Genomic DNA, 22,520 nt, shown 5'->3' with positions numbered 1-22,520 from the left:
CAAATAATTCACTGAAGTAAGAACCTCAATTTCTTAAAATATTATGTATATGCACGCAGAACTCATTGTTATAGTAGTGGTAGCTTTTTTATTTTGCGAATATCTCGAAAACTAAAGCCGAACGGTAATTATCTGCTTGGTGGAAATTCTAGAAAGTGTAAAACCGTTTAAATTTTCATTTTGTTTCTTAACAAAAATTTTTAAACTAGCAAGAAGTATTTTCCATATCAAGTCCGTAGCAATAAAATCAAAAAGCAGAACCGGTTTAGCAATAACGAGCTCTTGTATGATGAAAAGTGCTCGCCTCTGGATCGTGAAGCTTTCTCTGGGGGAAAAATGGAAAGTTAGTAGATTTTAAAAAAAAAGTCACCTGGTGATTATCGATTTGAAGAGATTATCGCAATTTGCGTTTCTTAATATTCGTTTGATCGTAAATTAATGTACACAAAGAAACTATGTATTTTATTCTAGTCAAGAAGTTTATTTTCGCACATGTCTTGTAGTTTATTTTACTTGCAATTAATATTTTCTTCAGTCAATGAACTACTTTACTTATAGATCATTAAAAATATCACTGACAGATTGATTTCGTATAGCATATAAGATTCTCGTAAATAAAATAGATAACGACGTGAAAATAGATTATAAATCATATTAAAAAGAAATAAATATTATTGACCAAGTTTGTGAAACGAATCGGCTGGTTTTTTTTTCAGAAAAGAATATTGGTTTCAAAGTGGAAATAATTAATCAGTGATATTTGTCGGTAAGTAACTTTCTCAGCAATGTCAACGGATCTAACAGGAATCTATACAAAAAGTAAAACAAAATAGAAATTTCCTTGGGGCATTACTGGGAAAGAGAGCAGATATAAGGAGAACCTGGCTCATTAGAATTCACAGTTTGCTATTAAATCTGTACATTACCATATTGAGCCTAAGACGGTTTTTACGAAATTTATCGTGGGTTCTTGGAGCTGTAAAATTTGTGCGTCTAACTATAAGAGGGGTAGGTTTACTCGAGGACCTACAGTTTATTTCACAACACGTAGATCTTCGGACTTCGATCATGAAACTCTCGTTGCAAGTAAATCATTATACATACATTTCTAAGAATAATAATATAAATCCTAGTTTTCTTTTTTTCTTTTTTAAACAGTTCAATTTTTATAATTTGCAGTTTGCCATACTTTTATCAGTATTATTGATTACTGCAACAGAAGGATTATTTTTTGACTAGTAAGTCTTTTTAAATTTTACTTCTTTAAATGCTAAAATTTATTTTTCAATGAAACGGATTATTCAAATTAATCTTATCACTGTTACTAATAGATTGTATGTTATATATTGATAATTTGTATTTCAGCCCAAAGAAAGTTTTGAGTGACTTTATACATTCACTAAAAGCAAAGAAAGAAGCAAAGAAAAAACCATATGAAAATGATATACAACATTATCATTATCATTATTATCCAATAATATATTCGCTATCTGACCCGCCCACAAAAGCGCCTAAAAAGTACGAATTAGAAAAGATTCACAAGTGAGTTAAATTCAATAATAATTAAATTAAAAAGAAAAAAAAAAAAAAGGAGATTCACGCGTTTGCTGTGTGCCGTAACGTTTAAATATGGACCACGGAGCACGCGATATCGCGTTTTAAAAATAATATTTAATTATTTTTAAGTAGCTGTACGATTATAAGTAATAGTACAGTGATAATAATGTTCGCTTTTTGAAATACGAAGATGTAAATTCGATTAAATTATTTCGTAACAAAAGAATCATTTTTAGCGAACATCTCGCAACACTTGGATGGTCCAGTCACGAGTACAAAAACATTCCCGAACCTAAAATAAAAATTCTTCCGTATTCATTCAACTCATGGAAAGATTCTTTACCATGGGAATACAAAACTTCAGGTAAAAGTGTAAAAATAAATTAAATTTAACAGTGTACAGCTTCAGCAAAAAGCTGCAACTAAATATAACTTTACATTTTTTACTAGTTCTAGGCTTTAAAATTATTCTACATATATTGAATAATAAATATGCATGATATATTTTACAGAATTAGATTTTTCAGAAACGGTGAATTACGACATTGATAACGATATACTTGTACAAGTTCCATTCAGTCAAAAAATCGTCATTGAACATTCCAACTTCGATGAAAAATTGAAAAGGAGCATATTATAGAATTGATATCACAAGATCATAGATTTTGAAGATTCTATATATGTATATGTATGTATTGTATAAAAAGGAAGGATTATACGGTAAAAATACTGAAGAATTTTACTAAATGAAACCGAATTTACACTGAAAATATTTATAATTTTGGATCAGACGTATAATTTTATTTTATTGCGTTTATTATCTCGTATCTGCTCGGAGAGCACTTTATAGGATATTTCCAATAAACGATTAATAATCGAAGGAGGCGGCAATTTTCTTTTTTCTATACGAATTTTTTGTTGTTCCACATAATCTAAATGGAGATTTGATGCTAGTTTCTCCATGTACTTATAATCTGTTAAGCGAATGACGTAACTTCCCATTAGTTTCTGCAGTCGTGATTTTACTGGCGGATATGTTATCCTAAAAAATTAACAGCCAAGAAACTTTGATAAAGCAGAAATAAGATTATATTAAATATGTATACTTAATTCTTTTAATATCGTTATAAAATAAAGTTTGAACGGTTTAAAGTTTTATTAACTTACGCATATCTAACATGGTCCGTTTCCCACCATGTTAACGGTTTATCATAAGGATCGATGTTAGAGGATAACATTTGTTGTATATATTTAGTTGTTTCTTTAAGCTCCATCGGTTTATGTTTTGTCACTTCATTCTTTTCTTTTTCATTTTTCTCGACATTTTCACCTGATACGCGTTTTTTCAGATTGCTTATAGAAACTTTTGTTCGTCGTTTTTGTATCGTTGTCGTTTGCATATTGTCTTCTTCATTACTTGATACCACAGATAATTAAGTGAATTGTTAATTGACAAATAAGTCAGATATTTGGTTTTTCGATTTATAAGAAAACTTATAATTTAAGATACCGATGCAGATAAAAATTATGTATTAATTTGAATCAGTACATACAAATAAATTTTGCAGATTTAAGAAAACAAAAGCATACCTAATAACTTACACGTTCAAATTAGACTTCTTTACGGGAAATGGCGATATAGAGGAAATGGAAATTCCCAAAATCTAAAGCACTCACAGCTAAAAGGATACAATTTTGATTTCCTTTGATTCTATTTTTTAGCAATTAGTCAAAATTAGCACAAGACTTATATTTTAAAAAGACCTCCATAAATTATTTTTCAAATTTGACCCCCGCGCCATCTATATTGGAATTGAAATTGGAAAAATATTATGCTGATTTCGATTGATTTTTAGAAAATGAAATCAAAGGAAGTCAAAATTGTGTCTTTTCATTTATAATTAACCTGTGACTATATTATGTGTAATATATTGAAGCAAATCTTCTGTTACCGTCAATTTGCAGTGGTGTTAAACTGTTGCAGTGCGAAGTGTTTTTACGTTTTTATGGTATGTATGTACATACATACATATGTAGGATAGAAGCAGATGACGCTCGTTTTCGGGGAAAAGGAACGTCCAGTTTTGTTGGATCTATAGTCATTGATTATTACCAATCCACCCCACTTTTTCCTTAAAAACACTGGAAATAAATAACAGATGTATTTGTTCAGTTATTTATAAATTCGTACTATAGAAATCATGTATTAATTAAAAATACAACTCATTTTCTATTATAAAATGTATTTAGTTTAAAATGTTAACTTAACTGTTTATTGAAAAGAAATTTTTTTCTTATTCTTTTTACCACACTGTTTTTTGACAGTAGTTTGTGTTTCTTCTGTCTTTAGGTTTTACCATGATTTTAATAACTCTATAATATTTATGTATATAGTGATGAATATATATCAATGTATACTAATAATGAAATTTGGTGCGAAATTTGCTAAATGTTAAATAATGCGTCTACAAGCTGGATATATTTGTTGCTTTTACATCAAAGTGATTCGTTTAGGATTCATTTAAGTTTTTTGTAATTACTAAATAGCAGTGAAAGTTGAATACTCAATTTCAAAACAAGGTTGTAAAATACTTTATGGACATAAAGTTAGAAATTAAGGATTAAATATTACAAGCTGAAAGTTAACTCTGTTTTTATTATTTTTATTTAAGAGTTGTTAAGTTTTTGTAAAATTGGTGTTTGTGCACTGTTTGTTTGTTGCGATAGAATAAATGGTAAAAAAAAAATAAAAATACTATCCAGTATATTAAAATACAATGCTATGGATATTATTTGATGTTGACAAACTGTGTATATTTACAAACAAGTGAAACGAATTCGAGTGAAAAGGACTTATATTAAAGAAGATACCAGAAATGAGTTCTCATCATAGATTAAATCCACCTTCCGGTGATATAGAACATATTACTTACTTGTCCGAGGATATCGGTGCTCTATATCTCTCGGATGATTACTCGGATGTGACTTTAATTGTTGGTGGTCAGAGATTTAATGGTCATAAAATCATTTTAGCTGCACGTAGTCAGTATTTTAGAGCTCTACTTTTTGGAGGGTTAAAAGAATCGACGCAACATGAAATTGAATTGAAGGATGCTAATTTGGCTGCATTTAAAGGCTTACTCGAGTACATATATACAGGACGAATGTCTCTAACAGATAGACGCGAAGAGGTATTATTCAATTTTATACTTTTCATTTGGAGGAAATTTTAATTATCCTGTTATTTTAGGTGATTTTAGATATTCTGGGATTAGCACATCTTTATGGGTTTTCTGAATTAGAAACCTCTATATCGGATTACTTAAGAGAAATACTAAATATAAAAAATGTGTGCCTCATATTTGATGCAGCGCTTTTCTATCGCCTAGAATTTCTTACTAGGGTATGAATATGATATTAAAATGACATCTAAACAATGGAATATTTGAAGATAACCAGCAGAATTAATTTATTTTAGGTTTGTCACGAGTACATGGATAAACATGCATGCGAAGTGATACAGCATGAGAGTTTCTTGCAATTGAGTGCTGCTGCCTTAAATGAACTTGTGTCAAGAGATTCTTTTTATGCACCAGAGATTGACATTTTTTTAGCTGTGCGCGCATGGGTCAAAGCGAATCCCGATGCTAATGACAAAAGTGTTTTAGGTAAGTTAAAAGAGGATACAAAAGAATTTTAAACAAACATTAAAATTGTATTTTCATTATAGAGAAAGTACGGTTGAGCTTGGTTTCTATTACGGATCTCCTAAACATTGTCCGGCCAACTAAATTAATTTCTCCAGAAGTAATCTTAGATGCAATAGCTTCAAGGACACAAACACGTGATTCAGATCTTAATTACCGTGGTCGACTACTTATTGATGAAAATGTGGCTCACCCTATGCACGGTGCTCAAGTTTTGCAGGGTGAAATGCGTAGTTATCTTTTAGATGGAGATACAAACAACTACGATATGGAACGAGGGTAAATTGATGAATAAATTTTCTAAGTATGACATACAAGTAAAATATTTGTTTCGTTAGGTACACCAGGCACACCATTACGGAATCACAAGAACATGGTATTTTGATTAAATTAGGAACTCAGTGTATCATTAATCATGTTAAAATGTTACTTTGGGATAAGGATATGCGTTCATATTCTTACTATCTTGAGGTAAGTTTCAGGAAATTGAAATATTCAAAGTAATAATTCATTTTAGGGCAGTTTTCTTTTTTTTTTTTTTTTTGGGAGGGGGGTATATCTGCTCTTCTTTTTTTATAGGTATCCATGGATCAAGAAGATTGGGTTCGGGTTATTGATCACACAGAATATTTTTGTCGTAGCTGGCAATATTTGTACTTTGAGCCAAGGGTAGTTCTTTATATTCGCATCGTTGGAACAAATAATACTGTAAATAAGGTAAAATCAGGTGATCATTACTCGAAACGCGTTTCTTTTATCTTCATCTTATAAACTTTAATTTTGAAAGGTTTTCCATGTTGTAAGCTTTGAAGCTTACTACACGAATCATACAGAAAAACTCTGTAATGGTTTTGTTGTTCCAACCCGAAATATTGCTACCATGGATCGAAGCGCCATTGTTACAGAAGGTGTTTGCAGGTATGTCCATTATTAATAATAATTAAAATAACCATTTTACATTTCCTTTGTAACAAATTGTTTCATTAAAAAGGTCACGAAATGCCTTATTAAATGGTGATACATCTAATTACGATTGGGATAGTGGATACACGTGTCATCAGCTTGGCTCTGGTTCTATTTCAGTACAACTTGGACAACCGTATATTATAGACTCTATGAGGTATACATTTATGTTTTTTTTTATGCATTGAATTAACATATTTGATTTGTTATCTAATCAATAAATTCGCTAAATATAGATTATTGCTTTGGGATTGTGATGATCGTTCATATTCTTACTACATAGAGGTATCTGGCAATTCTTGGAATTGGGTTCTAGTTGCTGATAAGACTAGAGAAGCTTGTCGTTCATGGCAAACTATACACTTTGAACCGCCTCGTCCTGTCGTTTTTATACGTATTGTTGGGACGCATAATACAGCAAACGAGGTTATTATTTTTATTAAATATAACATTAGAAAATAGTTATTACTAAACGTTTAATATAGATTATATTAAGCGATCAAAAACATTTACTTTCAGGTTTTTCATTGCGTTCATTTCGAATGTCCCGCTCAGATAAATGATAAAGCTGCAAATAAATCTCCATTGCATAGAGGAAAGCAATTATTAACTACTCACGATTCCATGCTGTCCTTAGTACCACCTCCTCCAGAAACAGCTACAGAAGCAGTTAATATTGATCACGAAGAAACAAATTCAGTAGATCACTGTATTTTTCCATAATTCTTGTTTTCCTATTTGAAAATAAATCGTTGTATAAAATCGCATTGTGATTACACCTTAAGTATCAAAGTTTTAATTTTTAATTTTAGTTTCTTGTGCTATTACTTAAAACACCTGTATAGTATTGGGTATGTTGTGATTGTAAAAATTATTGTAAAATAAATTGTTCAATTAAAGTACTTACATTTTTAGTTTAACCGCTTCGTTTCCTCGGACATGTTATGTCGCGACGCCGATACTGTTTGTATAAGATCACAAGTAATTTTCTTTGCTTTCGTAAAAGCGCGTCAGTCTGTCTTCGGACGTCGAAGAAGTATGGGGGTGTGCTATTATTTTAGACAGCAGCGCCATCTATATAAAAGCGCCTCAAACTACTTGACGAGTTACCGATCGATTTTCCGAAACAGGGAACCAGTAGCGCCGCCTATCGGGAAGTGGCAGAAACAACTTACCGACTGCCGAAGGATAGGTCGGTAATGCGTCGAGTAGTTTGAGCCGTTTTTGTATAGATGGCGCTACTGTCGAAAATTTGAATTTGTGCCTTGAGTATAAAAACTCAATTTTAAAACAATTACTAATTGTTTTAAAATAATTTAAAAAAACTGCTTGGCACAAATTAAGTTTCATTATTTCGCTTACCCAGATTTTGAATTTACATTGCATATTTTATTTATTAATTAATATGATTTTATCTGGGTATACATATAGGATATTATTATTCGTACCTAAGAACATGGTCACAGCCATATATTGCTAACAGGATCTTAATCCTGTTAATTTTACTTAACGGTATAAGGTACTAAGAAATATATGTATAAATCAAGTGTCGGTCAATAATTTTGTTACGAGAAGTGTTTCAATCGAATGATAACAATAAAGAGTACCGTTTTACAATTCATACATGTTATATACTGCCAAATACTTTACGACCTCTCGTTACAGATAACGAAACAATGACGACACTTAAAATAAAAAAGACTAGTCCAAAAAAAGCGGTTAAAGTTCTACACCACTGTCTCTTACGCTTTGCTTTTGCAATCGTTCGCCCTAAGCGTTCCGCTCGAGAAACGTCCAGAGTGAAATCTAAATCTCCAATGAATCCTTGCATACGATAATCCCAATTATTTTTGCTGGATGAGAAGACTATATCTCCATTTAACGAGTCACTATAACCGCTCTCCAGCTGCTGAAACATCGGTCTTGATACGTTGGTTACATTGATATTGTGGATACTATTATTCACACCTAATGTTGTTATATGCTTTATGAGATGCTTCACAATTAATGCATCCATTTTCAAAAACACGTTGACTGTTACAGTGAAAAGAAGATAGTATGCTTAATGCATATTATTCAAATTTATCTTTTTCTTTTTTATATTAAACATATAAGGGCAGTCAACGTGTTGCCTCTCGTTTAGATTTATTTTATATTTTAAATTACGTGTTACGAACTTACCATTGCATATTCTGGCTCACTTGGAACAATTTTGTTCCTATTATGCTTGCTTCCTTCATTGATGTTAATTGTTTTTTTCCCATCAGTTCTAACATGATCCTCGTATGTATTTTGTATCGTTTTAACATAACGAGTTGAATGGTTCAAACATTCGCAAATATTTTTATTGTTTTGTAATGTTGGCCATGAATTCGTTCCTTGATAATAATCGTCTACCAAAACCATTGTCGAACCTTCTTTCTTTTCCAGTTCATTATTTGTTACGACTTGTTTGTCAGTCTTCAAAGACGATATAAATTTATGATTGCGTTCGCAGGTACACAAGCAGGTGTACCATGCCGGATTGTATATATAAAAACGCCGGGTATTGCTATAGAGTTTTGAATTAATTGGATTCATCTTGGACGATGAATTTTTGTTACAGTTTAACAAGCATGAATTATTTTCGTTCACGAACGACTTTTTACTTGGCAAGAAAGATGAATTGTTGTAAACGTACTCGTAGATTCCTCCATTCATTCCTTGAGCAACTTTATGCGATATACTTTGTAAGATCTCTTCCGGTGTCACGATACTCTCACCTTCTATCACAGAATTTAGGGTTCGAGATAGTTCAAGGAGGACCTCGTGTGCGGATGTGCCTGAAGATTTTTCACGATTCCAATCGCAGTAGGAGGAAGTGTATGTACAATCGCATCCCCAACACGTATACAAAGCTATTATGAAATAAGCAACATGTAAAAATAACGGAAGAAAAGCTACGTATCGGTAATAACAGTATACTAACCATCGTATTCAGGATTTTCATCATTCTGATAAAATTCGCGTGGGCTAGGAAACGAGGACGGCCAAATTGGACGTGGAATTGACTCGCTTTCGTGAATAACTGCTAAGCTTCCATCGAATTGATCCTTCATTGTTAGAGGTACGCTTCGAAAAAAATTCTGTCCATAAACCGCTGACGCATAACAAGAATAAGAACCAGCTGATAATGGCGGAGAATGACTGGAATAGCCGGAACTGGTGGAAGTTCGACATCTTCTTAGATAATTTCTCGTGGTGGTGGTTGTTGTTCTTGTTGTCGTTGTTGTTGTTGTTGTTGTTGTTGTTGTTGACGAACCAGCTATAAATTTGGAGACTTCTCCCTCTAACGAGTTAGGCTGTATCCTAAAATATTGTATCCTCCTTCTTTAATTTGTTCAAGAGCATTGACCTAACTATGATTTTATTCTATGGTGGACTGGATTCCTTAGGAATTTTGTAATTAAAAAATTTCAAAAATCCGAAATTATGGCCCCTACATCTAGGGGTTACACAACAGAGTTAAAAGAGCTCTCTTTACCATTCAGTTTCATGTAGGTCAGTTCTTGGTACAGCGTACAAGTTATCCGTATTACAAGCGTATCGTTCATTCGGCGTATGCAAAGGTAACTTTACACCATCATCATTGAAACTAGTCTGATTTCCGGCTGAAACTGTCAAGGCTGTTGTGATTGCGGCACTGGAACAAAATTTCCCGGATTCCAGCATCACCTAATACGGTCCAACACTATCACCTATAATAAATGTCTGATATGTAATAGAAAATTTCAAAACTACGTTTATATCTTGTTCACAAAATCGAATTGCTTGAATCGTTACTCCATTTTAAAAGCATATATTTTTTACTATTATTACCAAGCAGTGATTTGATATTTATAGCTAACATTTTTTAGAAGGAAAATCTTTGTACATATTCGTACCCCGATGGATCGTGGTTGATGATCGTGTTACCGCATGGGTTGGATGCAGGTTCGTCTAGGGCTAGTAACCAGCGCTGCATACTCTTTTCAGAATCCTCGGTTGCGGGCTAAATGCCGCACACATTCATTCTCAAAATTCCTGTTTTCCTTTTAACATTTCATCTTTCTTTGTCTTATTGAAAGAAATAGTACTGCGAACAAATGATAAAAATTAAAGATTCCTTGGTTAATGAGTAAATTAATATATGTATAATAAATTTTTTAAGCCGCTTTAATTTTGCAAAAATTTATCAACCCTTGAATAGCGGAGCTGAAGGTAAATGTATCACTTTTTAAATGAAATTTTTAATGGAACAGTTTAAAATTTAGAAAATGAAAATAATATGAAATACAAAATTAAATTGAAATTTGGACTCTCTTCATGCTCTACCGTGTTCGAAGGTTAATAAGTGAGCTTAATCATTCAAATAAATCGGCAAGTTTTCTTTTTTATTGAAATTCTTGCTGCACGATCGCCTAATTTATTGAATTGGTACGTTTTATTCGACGTGCCGTTTAGTATTGATGCGGTGGATGATCCAATGTTTCAAGGTTGCTTTCACATTTGTCATGTTCACATAAGAAATCGGACAACGAGAAACAAGTATTACGTTATCCAGGACATTCCTTATAGGCTGGTGGAAATGTGGAAAAATTGTTACACTTTTGTAATAATTGTTTCTTAAAAAAACTTACGGTAAATTTAATTTAATATTTGGATGCATTTAAATTCTTCTATCTTTTTCTCTAACAAAATCATGTAAATTGGCCAAAGAATTGTTCCTTCTTATCTTAGAATCATTGTAAAGCGTAGGAGATTAGATAGAATAATGTAACGTAAGAGTTCAATCGAATAGAACAAAAAGTTACCCACATTTATACAGGAATAAACGTGATACTCCAATTACCTAGTAGCATGGATCAGCGTACAGGTCATAGGCGCCCAGCACTCCGCATTCCGCCACTTCCAACCGGCCACTTTCACGTCGTTACAGCCCACTGCCCGATGTTCACGTATTATTCGCTGCACCCTGGAATGTCGATTGACGTTACAAAAGTTTTATACTTGGAGAAGAAGATATTACACATATACATTACATAATCGAACAACTTCAATATCAGAATCCAAACAATAAACAATAATGCGCGACGGTTAAAACGAATGATTCGATTAAAAAAAAGAATAAAGATTAAAGAGTAACTGGTACCCCTCAATGAACAACTATTTAACACCTGCACCTTATACATATATGTACAATCAATAATTTTTGTAGTTTTACAATTATTATTATTTTTTTTTTTTTTTTACGTGTAATCGTATTTAATGCCTATGATTGCAGAAGCTATGAATACCTTGATGTCTAAAACTGAACATAAAAAATGGAGATTCAAGGTATATAAACTTAGAGGAAGCTCGTATATAGAAACGGTCCATGAAGAGAAGTCTCAAGAAATATTTAACTCGCAAACTTTCACTCGCATTCATTCAGGGCCGTCTCCTGAAAACATGTCACCCCATAATTCAAGAATACACACTTGATCCTCTAATCCGTTACCATTACAGTATATGTACCAACTTATTCCTTTAGTTGATTCACGTCTGAACGGCGGAGTCTGTTCACCTATAAATGGCCCATATTTTTATGTAGGACAGACATATGTATTGATTGATACATGTAGAACAGAAATTCATACCACATACTAATAAGTAAGAGTTTTCTATCGATGGTACAAGAAAGGCAAAACAGCTTCAGGCAAGGGACAACTTTCATACATGCAGATTCACGTTTCGTATCAAACTCAGTGCCAGAATCTGCTAAATGACCAGAGGGATAATATAGCTTTTCTTTTCGTCAGAGAAAGTAGAAAAATACCAATTACTTTAAGGCAGTTAGCGTGTCGGCATATTCAACAAACAGTAAAGTATGTATTACGTCAGTATTGTGTACGTGATCCCATTAGTAACGCGCGATTCATTATCCACAGTGATGATAACATCCTCCAAAATCTGTACAATAAAATATTTGTTATTTCATATTTTGTTACCCACCATAAAGTAATTATCTAAATTCACGTTTGGTAGACTTTTCTAAATACACCGATATCGATTTTTAATACGTTATGAATATTTTAATAATCATTGAAAGCGGAGGGACACCAATTGCAAATGGTAATGACAGATAACACGGTAAGATAGGATGCGTGTTTTTACCAGCTGGTTAAACATCTGCAATGAAAAGCAACGATAAAAAAAGAAGTAATTAACTATTTGAAATGAAAGAAATTTGCATATAGATTACCTCGATACTTGCACCAATTTAAAGAATAAGCGCAGTCTGTTTGATAAAATATTTAGAAAAATAAATACATACACACATTAAGAACTTAAACTTAAAATACAGCTTAAACATTAAATTGTATCACTTTATAAGTTAGTGAAATTCATTGCAAACAAAAATTACATAAGCCTCTAAATGTTCATTACATCTATATCCTTAGATACACCACTGATTATAGTATTTATAATCATACAATAAAGATCTGAAATTTGACTTTATTCGCTACCTGTAAAAAAGTAATTTTCTAAGGAATTAATCGCGTATTCTATTATCTTAAGACACAATATGAATGAATTGAATTTCAAACCGCTAATTCCTTCTAATTTGGAAGCTCGCGCATGCTCAAATACCTGCGTCTCTTCGTATCTCCTTGCGTCGCGTCGCGTCGATTGACTTAGCGTACGGAGGAGGCTGGGCGCTTGAAAGACAAAAACTTTCACGCGCGTGCCTATTCGACCGTTACACTCACGATGTTGTACTTACGGACGTCCAGACGAAACTGAAAGTCCCGTTTCTTTATGCTGTAAACTCGGCTCAATCGAAATCTCTATTCCTCTCTACTCACTGTGTTATCGATTGAACTTCCAATTATCCGAAACACAATCTGCGAAACTTGTTTTCTCATACATTTCATGATTTTTGTTAACTTCAATATGTCTGACATATTGAATTTATTTGATTTCACTGATTCAAAAGAAACCTATATATGTACATATATAGAAATGTATAAGATGAATAAAAGAGTAATGACTGAATATGCTTTTAAACTTATTTCCATACCTTGCTTTAGTATTAATCTATCATCTATTTTAAGAGAAAAGAGACGTTAATAACTTATAACAATCACATTAAGTTTTGATAAAAAGCGGTCTCACAATCAGATTCGATCATAGCACCACCTATAAAAAAACAGTGGAAGCTACTCGACAACTTACTGATAGATGACGATAGTGTTCCCTAGTTCCAGGCTTCCCTTGTTCTTTACTCGGTCAGTAAGTTGTTGAGTAGTTTCTACCGTTGTTAAAAAGATGGTACTTATAACCAGTCGTTTTGTCAGTTTTGTATCTATATAGTTACTGCTTGATGTGTGAAAATAAATGATAAAAACTTGTGGTTCGTTGCGTCGGTTGAAAGGATTAAATTGTATATAAGATGGCTAATTTTACTGACGATTTATTTGACGTTTTTGACGAAACAGATGATATACTAGAAATCATCCCGACCCCAGTGAAACCAAAGGATGTAAATACAACACCAAATGAAAAGTAAGAGAGAATTACTTTTTTAACCTCTTCACGTTTTAACCTACCAAATATGTAAAAATAAATTTTTAGGGAAACAAATGCAGAAGGACTAAAACGAGAACTTAACAATGAATCGGATGACATAATTTCTAAGAAATTGAAGTTGGATCCTGTCCTAGAAGATTTAAAGTGAGATACAGTAACTAATTTGTCATGATGTCTTTATCTGATATTTTTCTTATTTATGCGTTTTATCTTCTAATCTATGTAGTATAGAAGAACTAGCACCACGTATTAAAATACATACCATAGAAACAATTGAATCATCTACTCATGAGGTTGCTGTACCACCAGATTATGACTATGTACCATTGGAACAGAAACAAAGCAAACCAGCTAAGGAATATAAATTTGTGTTAGATCCTTTTCAAAAAGAAGCAATATTGTGTATTGAGAATAACCAGTCTGTTTTAGTTTCTGCACATACATCAGCTGGTAAAACTGTTGTTGCAGAGTATGTACTAAAATATAAATAAAATAGTACTAAATTTTTATATAAACCAAATATTAATTGTATGTATTACAGGTATGCTATAGCATGTTCATTAAGAGACAAACAAAGAGTAATCTATACAACTCCTATAAAAGCATTGAGTAATCAAAAGTATAGAGAATTCTATGAAGAGTTCAAGGATGTTGGTTTAGTGACTGGAGATGTTACAATTAATCCAACAGCTAGTGTGCTTATCATGACTACTGAAATTTTAAGAAACATGCTTTACAGGGGATCAGAGGTTTTTTGATCATTTCAATCTTCATATACATATAAATGTTTACTATTGTATTAATTATGATTTCAATCATTTAGGTAATGCGTGAAGTTGGTTGGGTAATTTTTGATGAAATCCATTATATGCGTGACAAGGAAAGAGGTGTTGTTTGGGAGGAAACATTAATATTATTACCTGACAATGTACATTATGTATTTCTTTCTGCAACTATACCTAATGCACGACAATTCGTAGAATGGGTTGCGGATTTACATAAACAACCATGTCACGTTGTTTATACAGATTATAGACCAACTCCTCTGCAACATTACATATTTCCTGTTGGTGGAGATGGAATCCATTTGGTTGGTAAAATATGATACAGGAATTATCTGTTATATAAAAAACAGAAGCTTACACTTGTTAATTAATATATAGGTTGTAGATGAAAACGGACAGTTTAAAGAAGAAAATTTTAACAGAGCAATGGCTTGTTTACAACATGGTGATGCAGCTAAAGGAGACACTAAGGGTCGTAAAGGTGGTATTCGTCCCTCAAATGCTGGACAAACAAACATTTTTAAAATGGTGAAAATGATTATGGAAAGAAATTTTGCTCCTGTAATTATATTTAGCTTTTCAAAGAAAGATTGTGAAATTTATGCAATGCAAATGGCTAAATTGGATTTAAATACATTAGAGGAGAAGAAACTAGTAGATGAAGTTTTTAATAACGCAATGGATGTTCTTAGTGAGGAAGATAGACGTTTGCCTCAAGTTGAGAACGTGTTACCTCTTTTAAGACGAGGTATAGGTATTCATCATGGTGGTCTTTTACCGATTTTAAAAGAAACCGTGGAAATATTATTTGGTGAAGGATTGATCAAGGCACTATTTGCAACAGAAACTTTTGCAATGGGTCTAAACATGCCAGCACGAACAGTTTTATTCACAGCGTCACGAAAATTTGATGGTAAAGATTTCCGTTGGATTACATCCGGAGAATACATACAAATGTCTGGTAGAGCAGGCAGAAGAGGTTTGGACGAAAAAGGAATAGTAATATTAATGATAGACGAACAAGTTAGTCCAGTTATTGGAAAAGCAATTATACAGGGAAAACCAGATCCTATTAATTCAGCATTTCACTTAACTTACAACATGGTTTTGAATCTGTTGAGAGTTGAAGAAATTAATCCAGAATATATGCTTGAAAGAAGTTTTTATCAATTTCAAAATCAAGCCTCTATTCCTATTTTATACAATAGTAAGTAGATTCTATACTTGACAATTAAGTATTATAGTTTGGCATAAAATAATTATTATTTATGATTCAACAGAGGTAAAGGAATTGCAAGCTACATATAATGCAGTAACTATTGATAAATATAGTCAGATATCTTCTTATCACAGCATACGTGAACAACTTGAACGCCTTAGTATCGAATTCAGATCTTTTTTAACAAAACCAGAATATTTACTTCCATTCTTGCAACCTGGAAGATTGGTAAAAGTATGTATATGTATGTTATGTATACATACGTATGTATATTATTATTTTTTTTTTATAAACGTAATAATATTACAGGTGAAAAATGCAAATGAAACGTTCGACTGGGGTATTATTGTGAACTTTAAAAAGAAAAATCCCAAAAATCCAACAAAAGAAAATACAGTTATTATTATTGATATCTTACTTCACATTTCTAAAGAATCTAGTGAAGGATGCCCAGTGCCCTGTCGTGAAGGAGAAGAAGGCGACGTGGAAGTAGTTCCTGTCCTACATACATTAATTTCTCAAATTAGTTCACTTAGATTATATTATCCAAAAGATTTAAGGCCATCTGATAATAGGAAAAGTGTATTAAAGACAATACAGGAAGTCAAGAAAAGATTTCCAAATGGACCACCATTATTGAATCCTATTACAGATATGCACATTGCAGATGAAGGTTTTAAAGATATTATTAAAAAGATTGAAGTATTAGAAGAAAAATTATATGCTCATCCTTTACACAAGGTAAACAATTATTCTTTGCTTTGATATACTATTTTTTTCCTTTTTTTCCTCTAAGAGTAATACTGAGTTTTATTTCATTTCAATATAGGATCCCACTATAAATACTTTGTATGAACAATTCCTTCACAAAGAGGAGTTGGGGAATCAATTGAAACAAGCCAAGTTGGAATTGAAACAAGCTAAATCCATACTTCAAATGGATGAATTAAAATGTAGAAAACGTGTACTGCGAAGATTAGCCTACTGCACAGCATCAGATGTTATAGAATTAAAGGGTCGAGTAGCTTGTGAACTTAATGGAGCTGATGAATTGTTGATGACAGAAATGATCTTTAATGGATTGTTCAATTCCTTAAGCGTACCTCAAATGGTAGCGTTGATTAGTTGTTTCGTTTGCGATGACAAATCAAATGAAATGCCCAAAAGTACTGAAGAATTAAGCGGTCCACTTCGACAGATGCAAGATTTGGCACGAAGAATAGCAAAAGTATCTACAGAGGCTAATTTAGAATTAGATGAAGACGCATACGCAGAAAGATTTAAACCATATTTAATGGATGTTGTATATGCTTGGTGTAAGGGTGCTAGTTTTTTAAAAATTTGTAAAATGACGGATATATTTGAAGGTATGTATTTTTTTTTTTCATTAATTCATTAAATGTTTTTATTTTGAATTAATTTTAATTTATCCGTTCTAGGTTCAATTATACGATGTATGCGGCGTTTGGAAGAAGTTCTTAGACAATTATGTCAAGCAGCAAAAAACATTGGAAACACAGATTTAGAAAATAAATTTAGCGAAGCGATTAAGCTTATAAAACGTGATATTGTTTTTGCTGCATCTTTGTATTTATAATAAAAATTTATAGGAAAATTTCCTTTTATTTAAAATATACTTTTATTACAAATACCATTTATATTTTGTACAAGTTAAACTCCTGTTTCAATGAATTTTTTTTAAATGCTCATTGCAAACATGGTAACGACAAACAAAAGGCTACTTTTGTTTGAGGTTTCTCGAAATGTAATTTATTTTTAGGAATTTAAAATATACAATGCACATGCATGGAAAGGATTTCTTTTTTTTTTTTTTCTTTATAATATAAAACTACATTTTATGTACGAATGAATAGTACGAAAAGACCAGCATAAAAATGTAGTTGCTTAATAAACAGAACTCATTCTAACTGATAACTATTCGAAAATTATTAAATAAATAACATTTTCAGAATATTGCAATGCTTAATTTCTACATCTTTAATTTAATTACAACAAATCACTTATCGTTCCTCTAATATTACTGTTTCTTGAGGACAAAATTTCAGATCCATCAGAGTAAGTTTTGAATCCATAGATGTTAACTAAAACAGAGATGTAAAATTTATTTTATTTCAAGCTTTGATAAAAAGTTTTTAGGATAATATTGTCATGAATTGGAAACGTATATACATATATATACATATATATATATATATTTATTCATATTTAATTTGACGAAACAACAGTAACAACATAGAAAATATCTATGTAATAAGAACTCAAATGCTTACATCATCTACTTACATCCCTTCGAGGCCAACTACATAGAACTTTATATTCCTCTGTTGGATAACCCTCCACAATGAGAAAATTAAGAAGTGTTTGTAATGGTGTATCAGATTGAAATCTACGCTCCAGAAATTTGCCAGCTGGTAGTCGCACTCGTACTTTTAATACACCATCGCTAGTTCCTTGTTGTGGTTCAGGAGGTAAACTTGATTCTACAGCCTGTCTATGAGCTTCTTTTCTTGCTTCTTCAGCCAACCTTTCATTTTCAGCCTGTTCTTTTCGTTGTTTTTCTAATTCTTCTTGCATTTGTTTTGCTTCTTCTTTCGCTCTAAAATTATATATTTTTTATTAAAAACATAATTTCATTAAAATAATAATTTTTGTTTTACCTGTCTGCCGCTAAACTTTCTTGATATGCTCTATCTTGTTCTTGTTTTACTCTTTCTCTGGCTTGCCTTTCTTCTTCCACGCCAATATCGGTACGTCTCTGTTCCTATTTTGTTTTTGTTTTAAATAAAAAAAAGGGATAAAATTGATGAACATAAAATGCTAACAGTAATATGTTTGATTTTCGTACCTGGAACACTTCAACAACGTGAATTAAACTGGTTAACAGTTCATTCACTCCTACATTGGCATGTACTATTGTAAATATTTCTGTATTAGATCTAGTTCTCATTATAATAACAAGAGCAGGTAAAGTATCAACATCTATATTCTTCATAGCTAACGTTGCAACTGAACCTAATGTTTGTTTCACCGAGGAAAGAAATCTACAAATCAATATATCTTATTAAGGAAAAGAAGTATATCACCATAATATAGGCAGTACCTTTCTGTACAATGATATGTACCTTTGTTTATTAGATTCATATGTAATATCCCAACCCCATACAATGAAATTTGCAGATAAAACTTGAAGTACTGCTTCACAACTCAGTAACTGCGTGCAAAATACATTGGCTAACACGCTGTTGTCATGATGTAAATACACAGCTAACAATTTTCTCTATAATAATACAAAATATTAACATTTTACATAAATTTACCAATTAAAAATCTGTCTGATTTGATTAATTGCAAACCTCTTTTGCTGGTTTCAAACATGATTCTTTGACAGCATCTTTAAATTTACCAGTAAAAAATTCTGGATGTGCAGGCCCATATCGTTTTACAAATTCTTCTGCAAAATGTACTGTGCCTATCGTCTCGTCTGTTACATTTTCTGGCACTATAACAAATAGTCACGTGTTAGCACTTATAAATATTAATATACATAGAGAATTAAAATTACTTACTAAGACGTTGAATTTTAGTAGATATAACGTTATCTACGAAAATACCATCTTCTATATCATCTTCATCGATAGAACTATCACTCTCAACCAAATCTATAATATCCTAAAATTAAATATATGTTACTTTTACTATTATATATATTTACAAGTAATTAAAGTAAATACCTTTTTCTCTTCTTTCATAGGAAGTTCATTAACGGAAAGGTCATGTTCTGGATAAGAAATTCCACTTTGTGCTAACATAATACTATCATTTTTTACTAAACTTGGCCAACCTTTCCATTGTTGATTTCGTACTGGAACATCTATTAATGCATAAATTCCTGATTTTACATCCAAGATTGTACTTGTTCCAGAAAATTTTAAATTATATGTTTTCTTGTGTATTTCATCTTTAATATTTAAAGTATATGTCTGAGTCATACGATTTGGTAAACTCACACTGGAAGGATAATAAATGTGTATTATACTTGCAAATATTTTATATATGCGCCAATATTTATAAATATATATATATATATCAATTTTAAACGATTTACTTACATATCAGTTGTTAGATCTACATCTTCAGATATAGGAGACACATACAAAGTATTTTCTTTAGGTAAATCCAATGATTGCAATGATGTATAAAGTGATTCTGGTTCTTTTTTCCATCCATGAAGGCGTTGTTGACAAGGTAGAATATTTGTTTGTTCCCATATGAGCTGTTTGAGATCCTCTAAGAGATACATGTACGTAGTTTTAATTAACGTTAATTATAGTTTTAATTTCAATTATAAAAGAAATATGTATTTATTACTTACTTAATGATGACTGTTCAGATAAATTTATTTCATACTCATTATTTAAATGAATAATATGGAATGTGAGTGTTCTTCCTCTTACACAACTTTTAGGTTTGCTCGTTCCTGGTTTCGAATTTTCTACTACATCAACTTTTGAGTTATTTTTCGAAGTACAAACAGTTTGAGATGATAATGTAGACGAGTGAGGCATCCTTTCAATTTCCTCTATCATTTCTATATCTGGACTTATTTCAGAAGGTAATTGTTGCGTACCACGTGGCATAGCTTGGTTTACAGCTGCCTGTATAATATAAAATGAAACATTAACAGACTTTTAAATGTATCATGCAAATAAGCTTATTACAAAGATTTACCAATAAATCCCAATTTGATTCCTCTAGATATTTAATAGCATCTCCAACATCATCAATTCCTGTACATGCCTGAAACAATATATATTTATTTAGATTAAACAAATAGATCATGTAAGTACTACCGTTGGCCAAAAGTTCCCTCCTCCGATATTAGAAATGTGAAGTGATATTATAACAAAACTTTGTATACATACATAAGTAGGTAATATACAAAGAATGCTGAACTCACCGTAATAGCCTTCGATACATAGGCACACAAGTACTCTTAGCACAGCGGTTGTACAGTGGAGGAGGGAATTGATCGGGTGCTGGATGGTAACTTTGGGGGAAGGGGGCAGCATCCATAGAGTTCTTCAACATTAGCCAGGGGATGCGGATAATGTCGAAGACGCCGACTAATCATGGTCAATCGGGTTAAGATCTTGAAAACGAGGCAACTACGGAAGCATTTGAATATGATCCCGAGAAAGGAAAACTTGGGCTATTTTTGTAACACGTGGCTGAGCGTTTTTCTGCTGAAAAATGATACCTTGGACTACAGAACGTCGGTAACATACTAAGGGTATGTTACCCTTACATCAGCGTAGGGGACAGGCGCAAGAGACGGAAGGTCCTTCGTACGTAATAGCTCCAAAACCATTACGCTTACATATTTAAGGGTAGCGGCAACGGGGTTGAATACATTGTGATTTTTCCCGTCTCCAACAAACCAATCATGACTTGCCGGAAAAGACACGCGATCAGTCCAAAGCCGTTTTTAACCCGGTAGATCTACGCTGTGCGAGCCGAATGCTGTAGGTCCTGACAGCGTAAATCTACGGCCTTAATTGAAGAATCTCGAACGTGATAATAACGGATGAGTTAGGACAGATTAATTCTTAGCATAAAATCGTCAGAAGAAGGGATCCCGCGTAATTTATTGAAAACCACTTTCCAACTACGCGCTATCAACAATGCAATTTATAGAAATTACAGATGTAATATTACAGCGATACTGTCACTGGTTTATGTTTTAAACGAAGCAGGGAAAACTTTTAGCCAACAGTGTACAAGATTAATTTTCAAAATAGATTAATCAATGGTAATATCAATGTTTGATATTTGTTATTTTACAGACTTACTTAAATAGTTTCATGACTCATAAACAGAATTGTATGAAAACAAAGAAAGTAACGTACAGACGAAAAAAAAAAAAAGATATTTTATGATAATTTTATGATATCAAATAGTACAAAATATCACTCAAACATTCTAAACTATTATTGAATTTTAACGAATTTGAAGACAAAAACAATCGGAAAATATCATTCTTTATTTGTGGATTTCAACTACTGTCAATGTCATCTACGTATACATCATAACCTAAAATTGTATTTGTATTTAAAATTAGCGAATAATGAATGTTTTAATGAATCACCTGGAAGTCAGCTAAAATTTCATCCCGTGTTCCGTCCATCGTGTTGTCGTTTACTGTCAAAACTTAAGCGAATATACAAGCTATGAAATCTATTCGATACTTTCTCAATCGTTATAAGCAATATGCACAACGAGTGTAAGCCATTGACGTCTTAAACCTCGCGTTAACTTGAAACGACCACTGAACCATCAATGTGTGTTTATATATTTTCTCTTGCAGCCTTAAACAATTATTCGTATATCGGGCAATGCCCGAAGAAAGATATTATCACTTTTTAACTAAAGTTTTCTAATATACGATTGGTAGGAATTGAAATCGTTACAAGCGTTCTCCAATCATATTTAAAAGATAAGGATATTATATAAATGACTTTTTACATTTATTGTAAAGTAAGTTAAACGTTCGAAATTCTACAGATTTTATTATTACAATCAATTTAAGTTTCCCAAATTGTATTTGTAAGAAATATTCATGTAAAAAATGGGAATAATGATTGATTCTCATAATCCATAAGTTTTGTCCTAGATTTTTGT

General features: G+C 32.0%; 6 protein-coding genes across 18 annotated transcripts; 3 read left to right on the top strand and 3 right to left on the bottom strand.

Annotated features, from left to right (window-relative positions):
- The first annotated feature begins 51 nt into the window (after window positions 1–51).
- Window positions 52–2,215, top strand: LOC117600625 (uncharacterized). 4 transcript variants are annotated; one of them, XM_076692781.1, is made up of 7 exons: window positions 52–343; window positions 717–766; window positions 834–1,086; window positions 1,159–1,238; window positions 1,366–1,542; window positions 1,794–1,921; window positions 2,070–2,205. In XM_076692781.1, the coding sequence occupies exons 3-7, from the start codon at window positions 1,069–1,071 to the stop codon at window positions 2,195–2,197; spliced, it is 531 nt and encodes a 176-aa protein (XP_076548896.1). In that variant the 5' UTR covers window positions 52–343; window positions 717–766; window positions 834–1,068; the 3' UTR covers window positions 2,198–2,205. The 4 variants fall into 4 exon arrangements, with proteins under 4 accessions (XP_076548896.1, XP_076548897.1, XP_034172169.1 ...); XM_076692782.1 differs by having other exon boundaries at window positions 56–343; window positions 717–1,086; window positions 2,085–2,215; XM_034316278.2 differs by having other exon boundaries at window positions 58–343; window positions 717–1,086; window positions 1,180–1,238.
- A 128-nt stretch (window positions 2,216–2,343) lies between these two features.
- On the bottom strand, window positions 2,344–3,721 carry LOC117600626 (uncharacterized). Of its 4 annotated transcripts, none has more exons than XM_034316283.2 (4): window positions 3,510–3,721; window positions 3,148–3,359; window positions 2,725–2,973; window positions 2,344–2,599 (listed from the first exon to the last, which is right to left on the bottom strand). In XM_034316283.2, the coding sequence occupies exons 3-4, from the start codon at window positions 2,955–2,957 to the stop codon at window positions 2,344–2,346; spliced, it is 489 nt and encodes a 162-aa protein (XP_034172174.1). In that variant the 5' UTR covers window positions 2,958–2,973; window positions 3,148–3,359; window positions 3,510–3,721. The 4 variants fall into 4 exon arrangements, with proteins under 4 accessions (XP_034172174.1, XP_034172176.1, XP_076548899.1 ...); XM_034316285.2 differs by having other exon boundaries at window positions 3,148–3,236; XM_076692784.1 differs by having other exon boundaries at window positions 3,160–3,236.
- A 208-nt stretch (window positions 3,722–3,929) lies between these two features.
- On the top strand, window positions 3,930–7,089 carry BTBD9 (BTB (POZ) domain containing 9). Of its 4 annotated transcripts, none has more exons than XM_076692779.1 (11): window positions 3,930–4,137; window positions 4,230–4,748; window positions 4,808–4,960; window positions 5,036–5,225; window positions 5,288–5,543; window positions 5,603–5,735; window positions 5,844–5,981; window positions 6,052–6,182; window positions 6,256–6,384; window positions 6,464–6,653; window positions 6,747–7,089. In XM_076692779.1, the coding sequence occupies exons 2-11, from the start codon at window positions 4,434–4,436 to the stop codon at window positions 6,948–6,950; spliced, it is 1,839 nt and encodes a 612-aa protein (XP_076548894.1). In that variant the 5' UTR covers window positions 3,930–4,137; window positions 4,230–4,433; the 3' UTR covers window positions 6,951–7,089. The 4 variants fall into 4 exon arrangements, 3 of the variants coding, with proteins under 3 accessions (XP_076548894.1, XP_034172158.1, XP_034172159.1); XM_034316268.2 differs by having other exon boundaries at window positions 3,931–4,137; window positions 4,591–4,748; window positions 6,747–7,088; XR_004580493.2 differs by having other exon boundaries at window positions 3,930–4,748; window positions 6,511–6,653; window positions 6,747–6,887.
- A 318-nt stretch (window positions 7,090–7,407) lies between these two features.
- Window positions 7,408–13,421, bottom strand: LOC117600629 (uncharacterized). Its single transcript, XM_034316287.2, is given in 10 exon segments — window positions 7,408–8,136; window positions 8,409–9,124; window positions 9,196–9,575; window positions 9,751–9,941; window positions 10,151–10,174; window positions 10,177–10,341; window positions 11,098–11,220; window positions 11,543–12,525; window positions 12,879–13,228; window positions 13,309–13,421. Coding segments are annotated over 6 exon segments (1,647 nt in total). The 5' UTR covers window positions 10,231–10,341; window positions 11,098–11,220; window positions 11,543–12,525; window positions 12,879–13,228; window positions 13,309–13,421; the 3' UTR covers window positions 7,408–7,854.
- A 185-nt stretch (window positions 13,422–13,606) lies between these two features.
- Window positions 13,607–17,670, top strand: Mtr4 (exosome RNA helicase Mtr4). The gene is made up of 10 exons (XM_034317418.2): window positions 13,607–13,793; window positions 13,863–13,961; window positions 14,044–14,286; window positions 14,359–14,566; window positions 14,641–14,907; window positions 14,981–15,809; window positions 15,883–16,055; window positions 16,131–16,562; window positions 16,651–17,188; window positions 17,261–17,670. Exons 1-10 carry the CDS (start codon window positions 13,681–13,683, stop codon window positions 17,416–17,418), a joined length of 3,060 nt encoding a protein of 1,019 aa, XP_034173309.1. The 5' UTR covers window positions 13,607–13,680; the 3' UTR covers window positions 17,419–17,670.
- Window positions 17,638–22,323, bottom strand: casp (Fas associated factor casp). 4 transcript variants are annotated; one of them, XM_034317420.2, is made up of 12 exons: window positions 21,988–22,323; window positions 20,571–20,639; window positions 20,215–20,497; window positions 19,952–20,129; window positions 19,574–19,850; window positions 19,409–19,511; window positions 19,196–19,341; window positions 18,965–19,119; window positions 18,688–18,883; window positions 18,500–18,603; window positions 18,126–18,438; window positions 17,638–17,923 (listed from the first exon to the last, which is right to left on the bottom strand). In XM_034317420.2, the coding sequence occupies exons 1-12, from the start codon at window positions 22,024–22,026 to the stop codon at window positions 17,843–17,845; spliced, it is 1,944 nt and encodes a 647-aa protein (XP_034173311.1). In that variant the 5' UTR covers window positions 22,027–22,323; the 3' UTR covers window positions 17,638–17,842. The 4 variants fall into 4 exon arrangements, with proteins under 4 accessions (XP_034173311.1, XP_034173312.1, XP_034173316.1 ...); XM_034317421.2 differs by having other exon boundaries at window positions 18,113–18,438; window positions 21,988–22,322; XM_034317425.2 differs by lacking the exon at window positions 21,988–22,323 and adding an exon at window positions 21,692–21,734.
- Between the last annotated feature and the right edge of the window lie 197 nt (window positions 22,324–22,520).

Source organism: Osmia lignaria, chromosome 16 (genome assembly GCF_051020975.1).
Source record: "Osmia lignaria lignaria isolate PbOS001 chromosome 16, iyOsmLign1, whole genome shotgun sequence".
Lineage (NCBI taxonomy): Eukaryota > Metazoa > Arthropoda > Insecta > Hymenoptera > Megachilidae > Osmia > Osmia lignaria.
The sequence above is the reverse complement of the archived record's forward strand: the minus strand, read 5'-3'. Positions and strand labels throughout refer to the sequence as shown.